Here is a 21085-nt window from a genome sequence, read left to right as displayed (position 1 = left end):
TTACCTGCTGCTTCTGTCACCACACAATCAACTTTCTCATGTCACCTTGAAAAGTCAAATTTACATTACATCCTCTGTTCCCTGATACTGTTGTTTACAATGCTGTCCTCTGGCAACTTGGACATCTGCTGGTGTTTGATAAGCTACAAGATCAGAATTTGAATTTGCCTCTGCAAGGATCTTGATTTGACATACTCATGGTGTGTGTATTTAATTTTTGTAGGTTTTGCCAGATCATTGTCTTGTCTGCGATCGACTGTCCACAGTTGGCTCATTATTTTCGAGCATTTTTTGGAGGCATTTCAAAAGGTACCCCTGACTGCTTCCTTCACTGTTACATCTGAAGCTTTTCTTATGATGCAAGTTCACATGAATGAGGTGAGGATTGTGCAGCCAATCGCTTGACAGCAGTGTATTTAATAAAAGATATGCTGGAAGTGTTGATTCCAATTGGGAAATTAGGTTGCTGCAGCGGCATAAAATAATAAAAATCTGCAAAATAAAAGACATATGTTAAAGGCAATAACAAAGACAGGAAACAATACAATATTTAAATAATAAAATGTATATATAACAGAGTTGCCAATAGTTTCTTTCGACCCTTCTTTTGTTATGAAGCAAAAGCAAGTTTTGCATGTTAAAGTCAAAATTATAAGTAGTTACAAGAAATCCAGAACATTTCAACTTCAACGAATTCCTCACATATTGGAAATCAGAATTCTAGAGTATCCTTTTACAACTGCTGCCCATTAAAGATTTGCTATTCAGGTCACTACATGTACATCATAACCAAAGCGATGGAATGTTGAATCCATTGACGCTACTGTATCGCTGTCGCTGAGTTCTGGAGAATAATTTAGCAGCTATTAATCATAACTAATGAACTGAATTTGTCCCCTGATAAGAAGAACTAGTTACCTACTCCATGTATATCTTGGAAGAGCCCTGTGGAATACTGATTGATCTATGGGTATTAATTGTGTCAATGATGTAATATCTTCTTGGAAAGATGTTACTCTGAGCTCCGTCGTGCTTCCAAGTGAATGCAGTATTTTTGTACTTGAAGTGGTGGCTCCATTTTCCTCACCATTGATTGGTGAGGAGGTGATCCTTTTGTATGCATTTATCCACAAGCCAGGACAAAAACATCCTCTTGGAGGTTTGGTGCGCGGCGTCAGAAACCATGGCGACAGAGCTCAGTTTGAACTTGACACGTCTTTGTGAGAGGCAGTCGGGGTTAAGCCCAAAGTTAGCTTGCCTACCCACTAATCCTGCTTTGTGAGACGGGCCCCGTGTCATAACAGATACCAGAAATGATGGAATTAGGCGAGGATAACACATTTTATGTTTAGTACAAGAGCCCAACAAAGTGCGCTCCAAAAATCTGTCATTTTCCAAAGTGTTTTGTAATAAATCTTCTGCTACAAACGGACGCTGACACCAAATACATACGGTAGTTGAGAAACAAGCCGAGCAGAAATAAACAGACAGGATGACACACTCTAGACTTTGTTTTCCACCAGAATGCGACTCCCCTCCTCCTCAGGCAGTATCTCAGGAGACCTGTGGGCATGCAAGAGAAGTTAAAAGACAGCTAAATGTCTTGGCTTTCCTTGACAAATTCAATGGGACAGTGGCGCCGTGTGGGGTGAAATGCAAGGAACGCCTTGTCACCTCCACCGGTATAGGAAAGGACCAGAACTATATCAGTCTTTGTGCTTCTTGTTCCCTCCTCATTCACCTCACTCACACTCCTGGTCTGTTGAACAAAAGCTCTGACTAGATCTGAGGCAGCCACAGCAAGTGCTCATGAAGTAGGACTTCTGAATTAAAGGTAGAGAGATTATTAAAGTATTTTGAAACTGGAAACTGACGATATAGTAGTACAGTAGTAAAATGTCGTACATATATGATTTGCTACCTTTCTCTGCTTTATGCCATTGTTAATTAAATACCTGTTAGACATCTGGAGGATATCATCCTCTCTCATCTCAGAAGTCCAAAAAAATGCTTAAAACACCAGAACTTTCCTTAGAATCATCACATTTTTAAGTTTCCTTCGGTGTCAGAGCAATGCGATGATAGCTGTGTGTACATCCATGGGTACATTACAATAAGGAACCGCTAGCAGTGAATTCAGCATACTTTTTAAGGTGCCAGTTTGCCAAAATATAAACAAATACAGTTTGAAGTTCAGTCAGTATTGTCTGCCCGCAGTTGTCACAGCCCTTTCAGACACAACGCGATTTGATCTGCGCTCGCCGCGGGGTTCGGCGATTCGTCGGGGAGCCGAGCGGCATGGCGGGCTGTGGAAGCTGCTTCGCTCGATGAAACAAAAAGCTGTCGCGGCTCAAGCTATTCAAAATAATGAGTTTTAGACCACAGTGGTGCCGTTGTCGTGTTGTGTCTGAAAGTGGCTTCATTGTTTGGAAGCACCTGTTGTAGACGAAACAATTGGCAGATTCACCCAAAAACAATATAGACAGAATAATTGATGATGAAAATAATGATTAGGTGCAGCCCAATAAATAATGATTGACAGATAATGTTTTACTCATTGTCTTCAGGTTTATAATCTTGAAAAATCTAAATATTTTCAGCTGCTAAAGTTGTACTTTGCCACTGCTGCCATCCCACCATCAACATAATTGATACAGCTTGTACTGAATTAGGACCTTTGTGCCTTCATGGGCCAGTAAATTACTTTCCTCTCAGACTTAAGTTGTGACTGACAGTACCTAGGGCATATTGACACAGAGGAGACAGGAGAGTTCAGTCAAGCCCAAGCTTTTAATCCCAGCCATGCCTCCTTCAGGACAATTCCTTAAGACCCGTGGTGATTTCCTGCATGCCAATGCATGCCTGGACCCTTGCCGAGCTATCGACGCCTGACCCCTCCTGTACAGAGCGCTAAGGTTACTCATAACCCCTGCTCGTCTTTCATTATTGAGATGTGAATAAGGAAGGTCAGGGGGTGGCTCTCATCGATCGGTCAACACAGGAATATTTGATTGTTGCTTGGGTGGCCCTGCCAAGACACTCCTCTTCATGGCAACAAAGGTGGCCATTTTGAATGTACAAAAAGGTTGAGGTGAGCAAAAACAGGCACTTTTGAAATGTTTGGTCGGAAACCTGCAAAGTCATGCTCCGTCTATTTCATTGTGCTCTTTTACTTTAAGGAAACAGCAGCTATAAAGAGGTTTATTTATTGCTAAACCTTGTGGCTTGTACAGATAGAGTGGTTTGTTATTAGAGGCACCTATTCGTCCCTTTGTCACATGAGGTAATTAGCTAAACACCCTCTCAGAAGCTAAGCACTATGGGTGACTGTTAGTGAAGCAATGCGGTTTTAGGCTTTGAAAAAGGGCTTTGAAGAAGGAAAGTGCTGGAAGCACATACTGGCCCAAGTCGGACATTGGAAGTTACCATGGTGACAGCGACTGGAAATGAAAAATCTGTGCTTCGAGGCAGGCCTTGGTGTGTGTGTGTGTGTGTGTGTGTGTGTGTGTGTGTGTGTGTGTGTGTGTGTGTGTGTGTGTGTGTGTGTGTGTGTGTGTGTGTGTAGGTTTGTGCTTGGGGAAGAGAAAGAGAGATGGGGGGGATCAGTGATACAGTGTGCTTATTGATTTGTGTGTATATTATAAATACAGCGAATGGAGAGCTTTTCTATTTGAGTGTTGGTGTGAGGAGTTTTCATCCTTTATTCAGACAACCTTCAGAATTTCTCCCAATTTTCCAAAATAGAGATTGAATAATGGTCCCACCAGCAAAAAAAATCTGAATCTTTTTGTTGTCGCTGTGCAGCGCACGCAGCCACACAAGCTCCCCAAAGCTCTCCTTTGACTCAAAGCAGCAGCAGACGTCGGTCTTTGTGCGTAACAAACAGGACTTGATGCCTTGAAAAGTCAAACGGCAAGTGGCATTTCTGCCTCTCTGTTTTTATTCCCCATCCGTCCGTCAGAAGGCCAGCACAGCAGTGTCACCATTGGGTATCTGGCTGAAGAATCTGACGCTTGCAGAGATGCTCTTGAGATGGGCTTAGAGTCTCAGCAGGAATGGTTCAAAAGGCTAACCCTGGTCAGCAATTCAATGGAGCCTGTCACTGGAATATTTCAGGGTGGGTTCCTTTATGCTGTAGAAAGAGTACATTTCTTTCCATGCCGCCTGCCTGCAGAGATGCTCATAGCCTCACTTTCGCCACAGATGCGTGTATGTGTGCAGACGGGTGTCACAAATCTTGCTTCACACTTTCAAATTACAGTTTTCCCTTCAATATGTGACACATTAATATTCATATGACTGTTGTTAAAAAATATATGACCCAATCCTCACTTTTACCCATTCCCCCTGGAATGAGGCTTCGCCTCAAAAGGGCCTACAGGCTGGGAGTCCCAAGGGCCGTCGCTGGAAGATAAATCAAGCATCACCAGGAAGATAGGGAGCAGCATCATTTGTTGGCAAGAATAGAAAAATTCATCCTGGAAATCGTAAATCATTAGGCGGGCAGGCCCCAGTGAATAAGCCTCACCCACCAAACAAATCGATTCGTGAAGTTATTGCACATTTCAATCCTCCCTTCTGCCTCCTTACAGGCACCTGGAGAGACCCCGTGGGCGTTGTCATTTACATACCCGGAGATTAGACGCTTCTTGTTTTTGACAGAGTGACAGATATTTAAATCATACATTGAGCTTTATTTATTTGTTTGCTTAGAGTGGAAAAGATGCATCAAAAATATGTTATTAGGCTCGTGTAATGAATATCAGCACCGGCAGGTCAGCCTCACGGTGCGGGTGCCAGGAGTGCTTTTCCAATCAATGCCTATTCTTTTCGGAGCAGCAAATTTCAAAACATGTCTTAATTAACTATTGTCCTGAAGCGAGTGGATGTAACTTTGCTTTTTACCCACTTTGACTTGGTGATTATCTGTCTCAAAAATAAGAAAACCTGCTCCTTTTAACAGCCTCATGCATGCAAATTACATTTGTGTCAGTTTCCAGGTTGAGACATTTGTGGAGTTTACTAAAACACTCCTAAGAAATGTCATCCATGCAATCTAAAAGCCTCGAAGACAATTGATATTGCTTACTAATGATAACTGAGGGAAACAGCTACCCCATACATTATATTGTACTGATGAACTGTCACAAATTGTATATTGACTTGTCAGTCCTGCAGAAATCCCAGATGTCAGGGGATATATTGAAAGAGAGCTCGTGCTCGCATTTTAATTAGCCACCATCATAGCTTCTGCCTCATATAAATTGTGTATCGCCGCACGTATGATGGCATGATTTACATACAACTTTGTTTTTTCTCTCGTTATGGCCACAGTAAAAAAGAGGCGATAATGATGATGGTGACCATTTGTATGGAAAATCTATAATTTCTGTAAACATTCGTGGTGGATTCAGCTCTCTCACAGGGTAAAACAAAGATAATAGAGTGCAGATAATGCATTATTTATTGGAATTTCCACTCTGGCTACAAGGCTACGGTTCAATGTGTGTGAGTGTGTGTCTGTGAGAGAGATTTAAACTAATATTGGCAGAACTTGGAATCACGATCGAGTTTAAACAAAGCATTGTTCTTTGCTCTCTTCTGAGCGGCGCAATTTCCAAGATGTGTATCTCCTGACATCCAAGGAGATGGCTGAGGATTATTCTGGTGAGTTTATCTGTGGCCTTTCGAGATGGAACTCAGACACTGGTGTCTGTGCTCCAAAAGACCACTTGCTGTGTCCCTGCCATGAAAGCAGAGATAAGCTGTGCATGCGAATGCATATATGAAAAGGCTCTCGCATTGATGTCAAAGGAGGATTCAGTACACGAGCTCTATTGTCTTCAAAAGAATGGTTGTATATTACCAGTGTCTGAAAGAATACAGCTGAACTGCAGCAATATGAACTCGCTCATATAAATTATCATTCAGGGCCAAGCTCGTATTGTATAATTTAAACAATACACTTGTGGTATAAACTCTAACTGCACTACCCCTATAAAAGCTGTTATTTGGATCAGTGATTCTTTTTTTTCTTCCTGATGTTGAATTTGGAAGCGTCTAACTCCCCCAGCACTCCTCCAGCATGTGCCACATTCAAACTTTAATGGAATTTCGGTGTGCACAGCCAGATAGATGTCTACAGCATGTGCAGAAGCACGGACTGACCTTTCAGGTGGAGAGACACCTAATACCTGTTGTGGCACTGAAATAGATGGATTAATTTCAAAGAGGCTTGCTGAGCAAGTTTGATCTGTCTGCAGCTGGATTACATCTTGAAAAATAACAAAGGGAGGAGTGTATTCAAAATTCCTTCAAAGAAGTCGCTGTGGTTCTCGAGTTGGATGCGTTCCGAGGCATAGCTTTATTTTTAACTAAAACATTTCTCTTTGTTTTAGCTCTCCACTTGCTCAAGCAGAGTGGTTTGGAGCAAGCTGTTCCTGTGACTTAAAGGTGAAGTAAACATCAGCTCAGAGGCTTGTCTTCCTTTTAATCACTCAGAGTGCTGTCCAGATTTCTGAGATTTAAGGGAATTTTTCGATTTATTTGCAGCCATTGTTGGCACAAAACAGTCCTAATAGAAATAGGAAATGTATTGCTCGACCAAAGCGTCGGTCTGCAACAATGTTTACCGCTGATCAGCTGATCAGTCTTTGTGGTGTCAGTAAAGCTTTCTTTGCTCTCATGAGACATCTTATGGTTTAGACCTCTCTCAGAACAGCAGCTCCCCAGAGTAAATAAATTCCTCCTCAGAGGCAATGCTCATCAGGAGAGGAGTGCATCCCACGAGGTGATAACCTTTGTCTGACCCGACCTCCAATCCATGTGTTGCCTGACAAAGTAATAGCCCAGAAAAGTCCTTGCAACTGAGTCTTAGTTTTTCCTCCACTCATCCTTCACTTCAGCGCCAAAGATGAGATTATCTTGCAGCCGAGAAGGATGAAAATTAGCAACTTTTCATTAGCACAATTTCAGTAAAGATAATTAAAAGAAATCAGTGAATTAAAACCAAGTCTTTGTTTTGCTGCTGTTCTGCATTCAGGCTCCAGACTGAACACCAGTGACTTGACCTTGTCATGACTGCTGCTGTGGGCGTTCGTCTTTGCTCTACAGACTGTGTCCATATAGTGGGCATTGTTGTTGAATGCATATTATTGAATACACAGCTACCGCTAAGTCAGGTCATGCTTTAAAAAGGAAAAAATAAGGGTGGTTGTGCTTCCTCTCTGAACTTAGTGGTAATAAAAAGTACACAACTATAAAAAAAAGGAAGTTACAAGGAGGGATTTCTTCTTGCTGTGGGCTTCAGTAAATGGACAAATAGAACAAATCAGAGACGGAAAATGTTTTGACCGTTGTGTATATTTGTCTCATCCATCATCGTGAGCTATAAACAAGCCCAATCTCCCTTCTCAGTTCCAGAATATTGTTTTAGTCATCACCTCAATGAAAGTGCCCACTCGTCCGAGCACACAGTGCAGCAGGAAAAGCATGTGTTTATCAAGCTTCACTTTAGGCTTTTGGACTGGAGCCGAGCAGGAACTCAGATTTTTTTTAAAATGCTCACGAAGTCTGTATTGTGGTTGATCATCCAGTCGCAGTGCCTCAGCGCCACTGTATTTTTCTCAGATTGTTGTTGCAACGGGATGAAGTGCGGCTTATCGTCCAAATACAATATTAGAGAGAGGGAAAACTGTGATGTAAAAATCTTATGAAAGCTACTAATCTGTGTGAATGGCTAAGAGGGATTACGCTTGTCAGGAGGAGAAAAAAAATGAGCTCAAGATGCTCTTTTTTTTTGGAGAAACAGCATTGAATTTATGTAAGCAGTGGAAGTAGTTTATGAGAAATGATCAATCTTGACCTTTGTTTGACCACCTCTAATGAAACTCTTATTCCATAGTTAATAGAGCCTGATAAAGGTCATTCATATAGCTCACGCACATAAGCACCATCTTCTCTATAGCGAACCGTCACTTGGCACTTCATTCATTTCTGCTTAGTTCCACACAGTTAATCCTATAAAAAAAGGAATATAGCTGATGTTTTGTCACCCATAGTGTTTGTACAAACAGTTTGACAGAGCTTGATGTTTTTCTGTGGTTTTGTAGCGCATTGCTAATACCACCCAGCAGGCAGGCAACGCCGCAGCGTGTTAATCTTACATGCGCTCGTCTCCATAGGTGACTATTCGCATTGGCAGCCGTGTGTCGAACATGCAGGTGCTCGCATGCGTTCGAGTGCAGATGTTCATGGTGTTTGCGCGCGGTGCGGCGTGAACTTAAGCACTCGCGAGCAGTGAGCTCCTTCAGCGAATACTTCACACCCACACTCTGCCATTGTTTTTATGTTTTATGTCAAAATCTGTAGCTGATAACATTATAAATAATTGATCAGCATGTACATAGAATATGGTATGTTTCCGTTTCAAGTACAGTGCACCTCTGTGTAGGTTGTTTGAATATGTATGCAACAATCCTCCATCACCCTTTAGAGCCACATACAACCTCTGGGGTTAAAAGGTTACACCAACAGAACATGTCGACAGAAAATGTGCCTCCAAGTTGCACTCAACCTTTTATCCGCTGACTGCTACGGTAGAGCTGGTCAGTGGCCAGCAACCCAGTATGTGATGCATGGGGCTTCCAGTGCAAACAGGTAATATAGATGAACTGTCAAGAGAAGTACTGGGGAAAACACACCTGATGCAAACATATGTGCAAAGAACTCGATAAATAAGAAAAGCTTTTCACAACAAGAAATCTTAGATAGATACCATAGGATTTATTCTGGAATAATTCACATATTGTGACTGTTGTGAGGATGCATTGAAATGCTACCAATACAAAGAAATTACTGCTGTAGTTAAAGCCAGTACCGGGGCATACCTCACTGAATTAAGTAGGAATAATGATCTAATTGTTTTTGTGACTGTTCTTTCCTTTATATTTCTGTGCAAAACGCCTCTGCAATATGTAATGCTTAGGAGAGTTAAAGGATGCATTTAAGCAGACCACAGGCCTTAAAGAGTACTCTACCGATTTAGCATTGCACGGTGGACAGTTTTATATAAAAAGGATTAATATGAATGTGGCAGAACCAGAGATGTCGTCTTCTGTACTCCATGCGTTCCACTTCATTATCAAAACCAGGTGCCTGTTACCCACTGTGCAACTCAATTTGCCAGTAGCTGCAAACGTAGCATTGAGCTACTAGCATCAAGTAGAGAGAGCTCACTTCTTTCTAACTCCACTCCCTCCGATACTTTTCATTTTCAAACTTGTCGTCTGACCTCACTTGAGGCAATTTATCAGACTCACACAGCTCACTCTGGAGTCCCAAAGAATTGCCTTTTAGGCTTTGGTCACTCCACAATTTCCAACGCAAGAGTTTACAGGATCTAAAGATTTTGCTCGTGGAGCTAAAGTAAGTCTGTGCAGTGCTAGAATTCGACTTTGGTGAACTCTGAAATGCAAATTTCGTTGACCAATTTCAAACCAGCTTGACTGTGCTGGCAGAAAGAAGTCAAGAATGGAGGGAGCAATCATTAACTGTGTCTGAGAAGCACCAGCTATCGAGCTTTCCCGGCCACATCTATTGTGCCACCGAATGAAACGATGAACAGCCAATGGAAGCCGCTGGACGAAATGCCAGCAGTCACTATGACGACAAGCTTCCAGTACCATTTCACAAGGAGACACAAATTAATTGTGCAGTGGTACTTTTCTGCTGTGACCAGGCATTGTGCATCTGATACTGTAATCGATGTCACACTGGCACAAATGGCTTGGCCACTTTCCACCTGTCGTGACAGGCAACAAAACATTAATAACATATTTTTGTTTGTAGTAATTCTCTCACTTGAAACACCTCTTTGATAAGTAGTGGTCCACAGCGCTTAACTGGAGGAGTTAATAAAATTAGAGTAGTTTGACTGAATTCAGTCACATGCACCCAGCCCTCCCGAGCAGAAGCAGCACTGAGAGAGCATTAGCATGGTTGTTAGAGTTTGTTCGGTAATCCCCAGCTTGGAGTATCTTTGGAGTAACTCCAAATAATTGCAACAAATGAAAGATACATTATTCTATAACAGTTCCACAACAGAAAACCTGATACATTATGCTCCTTAATAAGCTACTCCATCTGAACAATGGGTTTCCACGGGGACTTTAACTGATAAATCCTCTTCTGTGCAAGAGCTACGCTAATCTACGCACAACAGTTACCTTTTTAAGACTTCTTGGTTTTGCTCAAGAGCTAAATGCACAGGCTCAAGGCCATCGCTTCCTCTCTTGTAACATTTTCTTGAGGTTTTCATGGGAGTTTTAAAGGTTGTTTTTTGTGTGCTGCGGCAGGAGACAGGCTGAATGAGAAAAGATGGATGCTGCGGCGTGCAGCTGGGAAAGATAATGAATGAAGTCGACCGTGGGTGGCGAAGACCATCACTAAAGCATAATGGGTCCCAAAAGAGGGACGGGGATATTGACCCGTCCGTCACTTTTTTTTTTCCTCTTCCCTTCCTCCCTGTCTTACAAATACAAATCCTCACAAGTGTGTACACAGCCTGACACACACACAGACACTGCAGTGTACACATGAATCAGACAATACCAACATGCACTTCGTCTTTGCGCACACACACACTCCAAGTCCCCGAGGCACCTTGTGCATCTTTTCCTCGTCTTAATACAAGAACTAATACCAATTGCGTGTGTGTGTGAATTTCTTAAAGGTGGGGTGCTTCTGACGTGTTTGCTCTTTTTAACTGAAAGCAAATGGGAGAGTTTGCGCTCCCTGACAGGAACTTTTTTCATCAGACACGTACGACCTGCGGACGAACTGCACAGAGAGACGTCCCCTCAACGCAGAACGCCAGCTCAAGCGCCTCCGTTCTCATTTGACGTACTTCAAGCCAACTTCTTTGATATGAATTCTATGGAAAATCACTCAAAGCAAGTTGCCGTCTTGGAAGCAGATTCACCGTTGCATATTTTCTTTTTCCTCCTGAACTTTTAAAAGCTGGCGAACCTTTCTCTGCTTCCACTTGGTTGGTATTTTCCATCTGATATAAATCACTGGAGCTCTGAAAGGGAACAGTGGTGCACACCAATTCTCTTTTATTACTCTCCAATGTGGACAAATCTGTCTAGCTGTGACAGCAGCTGCACTGTCTCTGTCTTAGACTAGTGACTAGTAGCTTTCCTTTTTTCCTTTCTCATTCTTTCATTTATTCATTTATTCACCCATGCATTCATTCATTTATTTATTTATTTGTCCTGCGTCAGTGGTCAATAGACTGAGGGGACTCAACCCACTTACATCAGAGGCAGCAGCAGGATCAGCCAGCGATTATAGTCATTACAGTTTGTGCTTACATAGGGCTCTTGTGCTTTGTGCCACATCTCCCCTCGTCAGCTGGCAGTCTGAGCTCTAATCTGCCAGTTATAACAAACAGCAGATGAGGGAACAGGAGGAATAAAGCTGTAAGGGAGGAAGAGTGGGAATGTGGATAAAAAGGGGCAGTTGGTGGCCAAATTGCAAAATTGAGGTTTGAGTCTTCTTCCAGAGTCTTGGCTCTGATAGAGGGTCGTATCCAGATGTGATCCTTTGGCACGTGCTGTCATTATGTGTCCAGCGGAGAGCGTATTTCTGTGTTTCACAGAAGAAATTTCGACCTTTTGTTTACCGTTTGCTCGTTGAAGTTGAGCTTGCAGCATGGTGCCAATTAGAGCGTTCAGCCTGCAGTAGCTTCTAACCACCTGCTGTCCTCCTCCTCCTATAGTAAACATGCAAACCACATATTCCTGGACATATTTGAATACATCACTCAAAGTGGATCTATTTCCCTCTCCCCACGCTAGTTCAAAGGGCTCCATCAAAGCCAAGTGTCTGATGAAATACTAATTACCCCGCTAACTGGTAATTGTGAAGTCGTTGTGGCACGTGGTGTGGGCAGCTTCTGCCGCTTATTGATCGCCTTCTGACTCAGCCATTGATTTGCACTTGATACATTTAATTGTAATTATTCCTCCACCTTTTTTTTTTTTATCCTCCTGTAAAATGCGAGAACCTTCGGGGTGCGAACAGAAAACTGATCAGGAGGTATTTGTGACTGCGTGTGCTGGGGTAAAAAATGCACAGCAGTGATAAAAGGGATTCTGAATATGGGTCAAGATAAATGTTAAGGCCTGGATTAAGTTTACAATCCATGTTAAATACACATGATGATGTTTAATCCCTCAAGAGGAAGTTATTACAAACTATGATTAAAATACCAGATTTGGTCTGAGCTTGACTTCTAGGGCAACTTCATTGAATCAAAAAAATCATCTTGTCCAAATAAGCCAGCAACTGCATGTTATGTTGCTAAAAACTCGAACTGCATGTGGGTGCAGGTCCATGTCCATTCATGCAAGTGTTGGTGTCTCTGCTCCAACCTCTGGCTAGTTACATCTCTTCTATCCATCTCACCCCTAATTCTGTGTGACACTTAATCTTAACTTGTGTTCTCACTCGCTGATTACAAAACGCTCCCAGTTCTAAGCAGAAAAAAACAGAAATGGGACTAAGGAAGAAGGGTGTAGAGATGAGAGGCCTGCCTGTATAATTGTTTCATAGGCTTGACCCCTGATTTATTTGACTGGCATTTACTGCCTGGGAATTAACTCTTCATAGGCACAGACAGCTGACTGGAGTGAGCGAGTGAGTGGCAGAGGATGATTGGGTGGTGGGCGCGGGTTCATGAACCCATAAAGCTCGCATGGGAGAGACTCGGCAGACCATATCTCATTACTGGGTTGGCTTGAAATGAGATGGGCCCTTTTTTGCTTGTCCCTCACTGGTTCGATTGATTAGTCGGCAGCCAATCAATGTTAATTAAGGTGTAGAGAATCCTTTAATTGTGGCGTATGAATCATTGTGTCAGACCCCGCCTTGACCTTCACAAGACTTACACTGTGAATGGCCTTGCTGGGGAATAAATACCTTTTATATATTGCAAGATAATGGTTGTCCGTAAATGGGTATAAATTTGATGGACGGCGATCCGGTATACACTGTAGCTTGCAGCACCTTCATGTCCCGCTTTTCATTTTGCAGATGCAGATGCAGAACGTGACAGATCAATACTTGTCAAAACATTTAAGAGTTAATGTTGTGAGATAAGTGTTGCTATTATGTGTGGCGAGAGGCTCTCTGTGCATATGAAATGGGGCTTTGATTGATGACTGCCAAAAACAAAATGGCACATGAGAACAGCACCGGCAGCCGTAATTGTATTTTTTAATGAAGACCTACATTTCATGTTGGAGCTGATTTCGCACTCAGTTGATTGTGTCTACCCCTCCTCCTCTCCACCAACACCACCACCACGACCATCCATCATGTAGTAATAACAGTGCAACCTGGACATGGTTTAAACCTTGGTTGTAGATCCGTGTTGTCCAACTGTGCTCCTCAACACGAAGATGGATTTACCCACGATAGCGCCTCCTGAACCTAAAAAGAGGAGCGAACATCATCATCTCTCACCATTAAACATGTCACACAACTCTGCTCCAGTGCGCCGTGTTTTATTACCTTAATGTTTTTTCACTGCCTTTCCTTCATCAGGGTGGTATCTGAGACTATTTCCTGTTTTCTGTTTCCTTATACTGTGTGTAGTCCATAAATGAGTCATGTGACTTATCAGTCTCCATATCTACAATTTCTACAATCTAAGGCAACGGCTCATAAATAATACAATGTTCACTCTCATATGAAGAGAAAAAACAAGAAAAATACACGTGTCCATCGATAAAGAAACACCATAACCAACATTTCAAGCCATATTTTTTAAATGCAATACTTCTGCTTAACCCATTGTTTGTCTGAAAGGCGGCACTTTAAGTTGGTCAACTCACAAGGATCATATTTTAAAATGTGGTCAAAATCAAAGCAGGAAAAGCCAAGATGTATGGCCTTTTAGTCACCAGTGTGGTCCACTGAATCCTCCACATCCCATAATGCAACTTCATAGCTGCTTTCTTGCCCGGTAAATGCCCACCTCACATCCACAGTGTGTAATACAGGCTTCATGTTATAAATGTATAGGCTGGGGTTATTTTTGGAGAGACACAGAAGGCATTTATAGACTATATACTGTTTTTTTTCCAAGTGAACCTGATGTGCAAAAAATGGCGGAGTGTCCCTTTAAAGTGCCGAAATGTAAAACTGCTACCCAGTTCTTATATATTTAAGGGAGGAGACTGGATGAATCATCTCCAGCGGTGCTTCATAATCGTCATAATCTCTTGTACAGAATTAAATACTTTCAACTTCATTAACCTCACACTAAATATCTGACTAATGTGCTCCTCTATATTGAGGCCATTCAGAAGTACAAGATTGCCTGATGTCGCAGTTTTTCTCTCTTTTTTTGAAAAAAAGATCTTGTCTCTCTTTTCAGATGTAATAACCGGACCCAGTGTGCAGTTGTGGCTGGACCAGATGTGTTTCCTGATCCTTGCCCAGGAACCTACAAGTACCTGGAAGTCCAATATGAATGTGTACCCTACAGTACGTATTCCTTAATTCTCTCACACCCTGAAGCACCTCGCAATGCTCTTTCCCTTTCTCATTTCCTCTTAACAGGACTGACTCACACAACAACCCAATCAGCATGCATGCTAGTCATGTTCTAAATGTTCAAAAATATCTCGGATGTGTCATCCAGTTTTAACAGAGAAGATTAAGACGCAGCAGTGGATGTGAAGACAAGTGATGATTCCTGTGATCCAGAAAAACATAACACCCTGTAGGAGTACGGGAAATATTATTGACAGTGTTATTCACATGTGAAAGATGATACAGCGTGGAGGAATGTTTACCCATTGACGCGATACTGTGTTTTATCAAATTTTAAAGTCTTTGTTGTAACTGACAAGAGATTAATGCTTTCTTCAGTCCGCATGGCCTCAATTATGTCAACAGCATGCCAGCTTACACTCAGTTTTTTACAAGCAGCATCTTCTTAGGGATATTGATTGTGTAATTTATTGGCGATAAAGTAAGCAAACTACAGGTATATACTGTAGATTACTGTATTAAAGTCAGACAATGTACAAGCGGCAAATAATTTGATTTGTCATCCGGAAGAGTCTCACTGTGTGATAAAAGGAATAAAACTGCATCCATTAATGTATTCAGGAAGAGAGAGAGTTGGCTGCTTTTCATTTTTAGCTTGTCAGTGCCTTCCCATCAGCTGCCCCAGTTCACAGCACTTTAATATCTTTGAGGAATCATGTCTGATCATGTCATGTCTCTGTCAGCATAACAGCGAGAAAGGCCATTTGACTTTAATCATAATGAAACATACTTGTTGTTTTCGGTTCAGTTCAGCTCAGCGGACGCCAGTTAATGTTGAGCCGACTGACGCATCTCTGAAGGGAGTAAATAAAAAGGATTTAATTAGTACAGCAGGTGAACAACACTGCCAGGCTACACATAACTTGAATGGAAACATTTGGGCTGGGAATGGAAGGATCAGCATGGGGTGACAGGATGAGCACACAGTGAGGAAGTCCAGGTGAGGCCAGAGGAAGTGGCATGGACATTGCCATATGACCTTAGCTATTGTGTTGTGATGACCTTTGAAGCGGAACACCAAAGTCCCCATAATTATGGCTGCCAAAACCCTGACATATTGTGTTGTTTGCTCAGAAATGATAAAAAAACTGGAAATATTTAGTCATTTATCTGTGTAGGCTGCAGCTGCTAGGTTCAAGCAAATTGTAATAATTAGAATTCAAATCAAAACCATCTTTTTAACATTTGATGTCCTTACATGGCTCCCTCAGTAGTTTGCCTGACAGGGGCTTTCATGTTGCGAAGTAAAAACCATTTGTATCTGTGATCCCGAGCAACCAGATGGCTTTTTATACCCAGCCCTTTTGGAATATGCACATGTTGCTATCGAAGCCACCCAGTGTCAGTTGTTTTCCATGGTGTCCATGTAGAGCACCGACCCAACTATGAAGCTACAGGAACACAACTTTGATAAAACCTCTAGATTTTCATGGAATTCTGATTCCCTGTCAGTAGTTAAACTTTTGCTTTGCTTTGCTTTGGATGCCAAATATGGACTTGGATCCAAAATTGTTCCATTAAGCTCTTTTTGACTTACAATCCAATTGCTGACTTGCTGACTATATTTCCATCTATTCATTTGTCAGCCAAGCATGCCATTGTAATCACATTTAATCCTCAAACGTTTACCTGTAGAAGCCAAAATGGATAGTATTCAGCTAATATCTTATCCTAGCATAGCGAGGCTAATAGTGAGGGAATGTATGCTTGTTTTTGGTCTCTGTATTCCCTTTAAGGGCAACCTTGCCCTCTTTAGACATTGTCAAGTGGTGGTTATTGCCAACTAGAAGGTCTTCACCACTTTCACTTTAGTTCATTTATGTCATTTTTCTGAATTTACAACCAAGATTGGTAAAAACATAATTAAATACGACTAAAAGTAGCTTCATAGATAACTATTGATACTTCCAAATTACTTCTTGGCTTCCTCCCCTTCCACCACTAGAGGGCAACACATGAGTCATTTATTTTTATTCTCCTTTGCCCGATCCTAAATTATTTCTACCTGATCCCACACGGTTGCGTAACTCATGTCAGTTCCAGTCCCATCCCAACCTCCATTACTTTCACTTAAAGCTACTGATGTCACTTTTCTGAATTTATATTCTGGGCATAGTCACCCATTATTGCAACATCTATGAAGGCTCCCAATCCCAAGTTGAGAAGCTTGGCTTTGTTGTTTTCCAATCCATGTGACACAATGTCAGAGCCGTTCTGTCCAATGGAAATTCCCATTCAGCCGTCTGCCTCGACAACTCACCTGCCACCTTCTTTAATAATACACTCAAATAACTTAACTAAGCCTAAGCATGGAACAGTCTGCTGAATTGTTGGAGAACTTCTGCCAGCTTGGCAGCAGTAACATCGGGGACGTCTATAAGGCGTGCACCGGGGAGGGAAACGGGGGCACCCTGTCTGGTGTAACTATGGATTGTGTCCAGAGCCGTCGTAGGATTAAAGAAGTCTGCTGCCAATGCATAAACATCGCAGAAGTCGTGTAGGCGTTGCTTTGTATATTGAGCAGAGAAGCAAAATGTAATCACAAATGGTCACTGGAGACGGACTCTGACATGCATTTTATTGCAGGGTGTGAATGCAATTCGTCCGTGACAGCCCAATGGACTCTCTTCTTACTTCCCAAATAAAGCAATCAGATCCTCTTGGGTGGAACGAGCCACAATTGTTTTTTTGTGTCTTAAATTTTTAATACCTTTACCCACCCTAACCCTAACCCTTGCATAATTCATCATGAAGGACTAGATCAATCAACAGCTCATGTTGAAATCCCCAAAAGAGGCTCAGTAGTTTCAACAGGCTTGCTTGTTAATTTGTGACAACTAAATAGGTATTTACACTGGGAAAAGGGCATGGTTTGAGAAATGGCTGCTCCATTGTGGATAGGCTTTTAGCACAAGTCTCTTTACCAAGTTCCTGAGACAGACTGAAGGATTTGAGTGTCTAATAAGAGGAGCAGCCACCCATGACTCCAACTCTCCTTCAGTGGTAGAGTCTTGACTCTGTATTTCACTGACAAGCTCTTCCTCTCAATCCTAATACCCTTTTTCTTCCATGTCTCCCTCACTTTCACTTACATTTTGTCCTTTAAGTGCTCTCACTGCTTTTTTTCCCCCCATATACCTTCATTTGCCCCCTTTGCTCCCTCACTCCACCATCTCTGCTGCCCCTCCTCCCTTCTCGACCACCTTCACTGACAGCTTTTATCTGCATTCTGCTCGGGGAGCTTCTCGTCTTTTGATAAATTACTGCTCTCCTCTCCATATCCTTATAAGCCGGTGATACTGTTCAGTCAGATCCACCACTAATAATGGCGGAGGAGTGTGCTAAATCGATGGACACATGCCGCAGATGCAATATTGATTTTATTAATTTGCGATTTGATCTGCTCCATCAGTTGTAATGGAAAAAATGATACAAGTCCCACTAAGGGTGCCAGTGTTTGCCTGTGTTGTGGTGGCAGCACTGCAGCACAAAGCAATCCATCATATTTTCATTTGAGCTGCCGTCTGTATAATTATTTGATATGAGTTGTGTTTCTTGTGGGATACAGCATCGCATTGAAGAATGAGGATGATAACCTAGCCCCGATAGATAGGTGAAACAATAGAAAAGAAATTGATATGTGCCGGATTTTAAAAGAGAAGTGCTTAATACATACAAACTGACTGGAATTTGCATTGTGTATTTACACCCTGTAAATCATAATGGAGTCTTGTGAACATCAGGTTACACACCTTTTTCATCTGCCAGAGGACTCTTTCCTCTTTGTACAAGAGCAGTTTGTGCATGCTCCCACATGCACTTTACAGATTAGTAAGGCTACCCTCAGGCAGAAGTGATGTGCTGACCCTTTATGATGACTCATAAACATGACTGTGCTCCAATGGCTGACATCTGTCTCCGCCCCGCCCTCTCACCTTGGCTTTCCACGGTTCAGCGGAGAGATGCATGTCTATTCTCTTAGTGCCTTATTAAAACCTTTCTCCCTCGCTTGCTCCGTCTTTCTCGCCATGTAAGTTTCACTTTAACAGCTCCTCCCAAAGGTCGCTCTCATACGAGGTCAACACAGCTTTGTCTTCCCTCCACCCACCCAGTGTTCTTCCTCACCAGTAATGAAGCACTTACATCCCCTCGGTGCCCCCTGAAATTCTCAAACTTGTCACACAAGAAAGTGCACTTTGCCACCGAAAGACTCTTTCTGTTGTTGGCAGTTTGCTGTTACCTCTCCTGTCCTTCTCCCGAGCATCAACCATCTCCTTCCAGTAATTAGATGTACCTTTCTGGGTAGTTTCCATGGCAAATTGACTGATTTGGTCCAGGCAAGCGGTCAAACCTCTCGTCCTCCCCCCAAAAAAACAAAATGAGGTTGGGGGTAATTACACGTCCTTTCAGGGAAACGCTTTTGTTCATTCACTTTTCAAAACTGACACTTCAGTGTGTATGGCAGATGAGGTGGAGAGAAAATGAGAGACAGAAAGGCACAGACGAGAAGAGAGTGGGAGAACAAAGGAAGAAAACCTGCTGGCAGTCTGCTGCTATACATAAGCCACTAGTTCCCCCCACTGTTTGTAGCTAATAAGGACAATGTAAAATCCTGTCTTGCACAGTGGGATCCAGCTCAGCCCTGTCAGATATTTCTCACACTTTGGAAGCTAAGCCAGGACATATAATCATGCAATCAATTCTCCGATTTGCACGGAGCAGTGTAATCCTGAGCTCATACCTCACAGAAACTTGCCATGTAATTTGTCGAGTTATTTTATTTCCAACTTAGCTAATTGGTTTTTAATTTATTTTGCTAATAATAACAGACCTAACAGGTTCAGGGGGGCCCTCGATGAATAATGGAGTAGATTGTTTTGGCATGTTTTACTCAGCACCTGCTACCAATCTCTGTCCTTCTGCGTTGGCAGGTGAAACCATGAAATTGATGCTCTGCACATGGCTATCACTTACAATGCAGCTTGGGCAGAATGTGGTGTGATTACAGGGCCCATTATGCAGTGGTCACGCCTAAGGTAAACACCACCTGTGTGACCAGGATGGCACCGTAATGCGGACACTGCGATTAGTTATGCGTCTCATCAGGGCAGCTCATTGTTTTAATGTCTCGACACATTTAGGGATTTTACGTTACTAATAAAAATCATCTCTCAGCTGATGTAGAATTGATAGTTGCTCTGTGTTCAGACATCATCAGTAGGCTACCTTCCGCGCACCCGCACTTCTCTCCGCCTTGGATAATCTTGCAGCAACTTGTAAGCTTCTTGAAGAGTAGATCACTCCATTTGATGTTATCAGTAAATCTACTAAGCAGATTGTATGGAAGTTTAGTGGCTTTTTGCCCTTGAGCTCTCCAATCCAGGCTCGTCAGCTTTAGTGTGGGAGTCAACACCGTGACAGCAGATGCATCACACGGCCACACCCTCCTCGCTCCCCCTGAAATGCCAGCGAGCATTAGCCTTCTTGTTCTGACAGCTTTTTTTTTCTTCTTCTTCCCACCTGAGCGACCAGCTCCACTTTTTCCCATGTGTGACGGGAGCCTGTAATGCCATCACATCACTCAGTGACAGCTGACCACTCCCTAACACACACAGCGAGCTCTGATGACTTTCTGTCACATATTTCACACGACAGATTCACACTGGTGTCTTGGCCTGAATTTGCCGAAATTGATCTTGTCATGATGCATTGGTTTCAAAGTGTGCTTTGCCGAAAAGTTGTGTTTTTGCAGGGATTTACATGTCATACTCCAACTGAAATCACAAGTAGGATTTTTATTATTTATAGGAAGATAAAGGTCTTGGGAGATGTATTAGAAACACTGATTTTCCCTCAAGCAACGGAAGGGTGTGTTTGTGTCATTGCTTGATGGACAGTTAAACCAGCGCTCATTTGCTCCAACACAAAGTAAACAAATGTGGGCCGGTTGCTAGCAGGGAATAGGGACCACACCAGCACCTACACTGGCTGATTTTCAGAGGTTTTAAGCAGTTTAATGCGCTTATGTTTCACCTGACTAGCTAACTAGCAATCTAGCCTGCAACAGTAGATGAGCAGTACAGTTTCCTGCAGTTGATGCAGAGATGAAGAGAAGGAGGCGTGAGCTGAAAAGCTAATGTGGTTTCTTGCTGTTCAAACTCTGTGGCTTTTCTTGTTAAGCGGGCTGCTGTGTGGCCGGCAATGACCATCTACTTATGACTGAATGGTCATGTTAATGCTTTATGCAAATGAAAGTGAAGTGATTGTATTGGCTGCAGGTTAAAAATAACACAGAGCGTGTGACCTGCAGAGCAGAAACGCATGCAAGAGCACTAACGTCATGTAGTTTAATTTGTGTCCAAATTTGTAAAATTCTATTTGTGAGAATTAAATAAATGCTGAGTGGAATGACTTATGCATCACTCCAGATAAAATGTTTCATAATGCAAATGCAGCGGCT

At 42.4% G+C, this 21085-nt stretch overlaps 1 protein-coding gene across 1 annotated transcript in view; it reads left to right on the top strand.

The window, feature by feature from the left end:
* Positions 1–21085, top strand: part of LOC139351437 (adhesion G protein-coupled receptor L3-like) — a 206991-nt gene that overhangs the window by 98348 nt on the left and 87558 nt on the right. The window contains exon 5 of the mRNA XM_070993321.1: positions 14447–14556. Coding sequence (XP_070849422.1) covers positions 14447–14556 — 110 coding nt within the window. The remainder of the gene's footprint in view (positions 1–14446; positions 14557–21085) is intronic.

This window comes from Chaetodon trifascialis, chromosome 23 (genome assembly GCF_039877785.1).
Source record: "Chaetodon trifascialis isolate fChaTrf1 chromosome 23, fChaTrf1.hap1, whole genome shotgun sequence".
Taxonomy (NCBI): domain Eukaryota; kingdom Metazoa; phylum Chordata; class Actinopteri; order Chaetodontiformes; family Chaetodontidae; genus Chaetodon; species Chaetodon trifascialis.
This window is presented reverse-complemented; position numbering and strand designations above follow the sequence as displayed.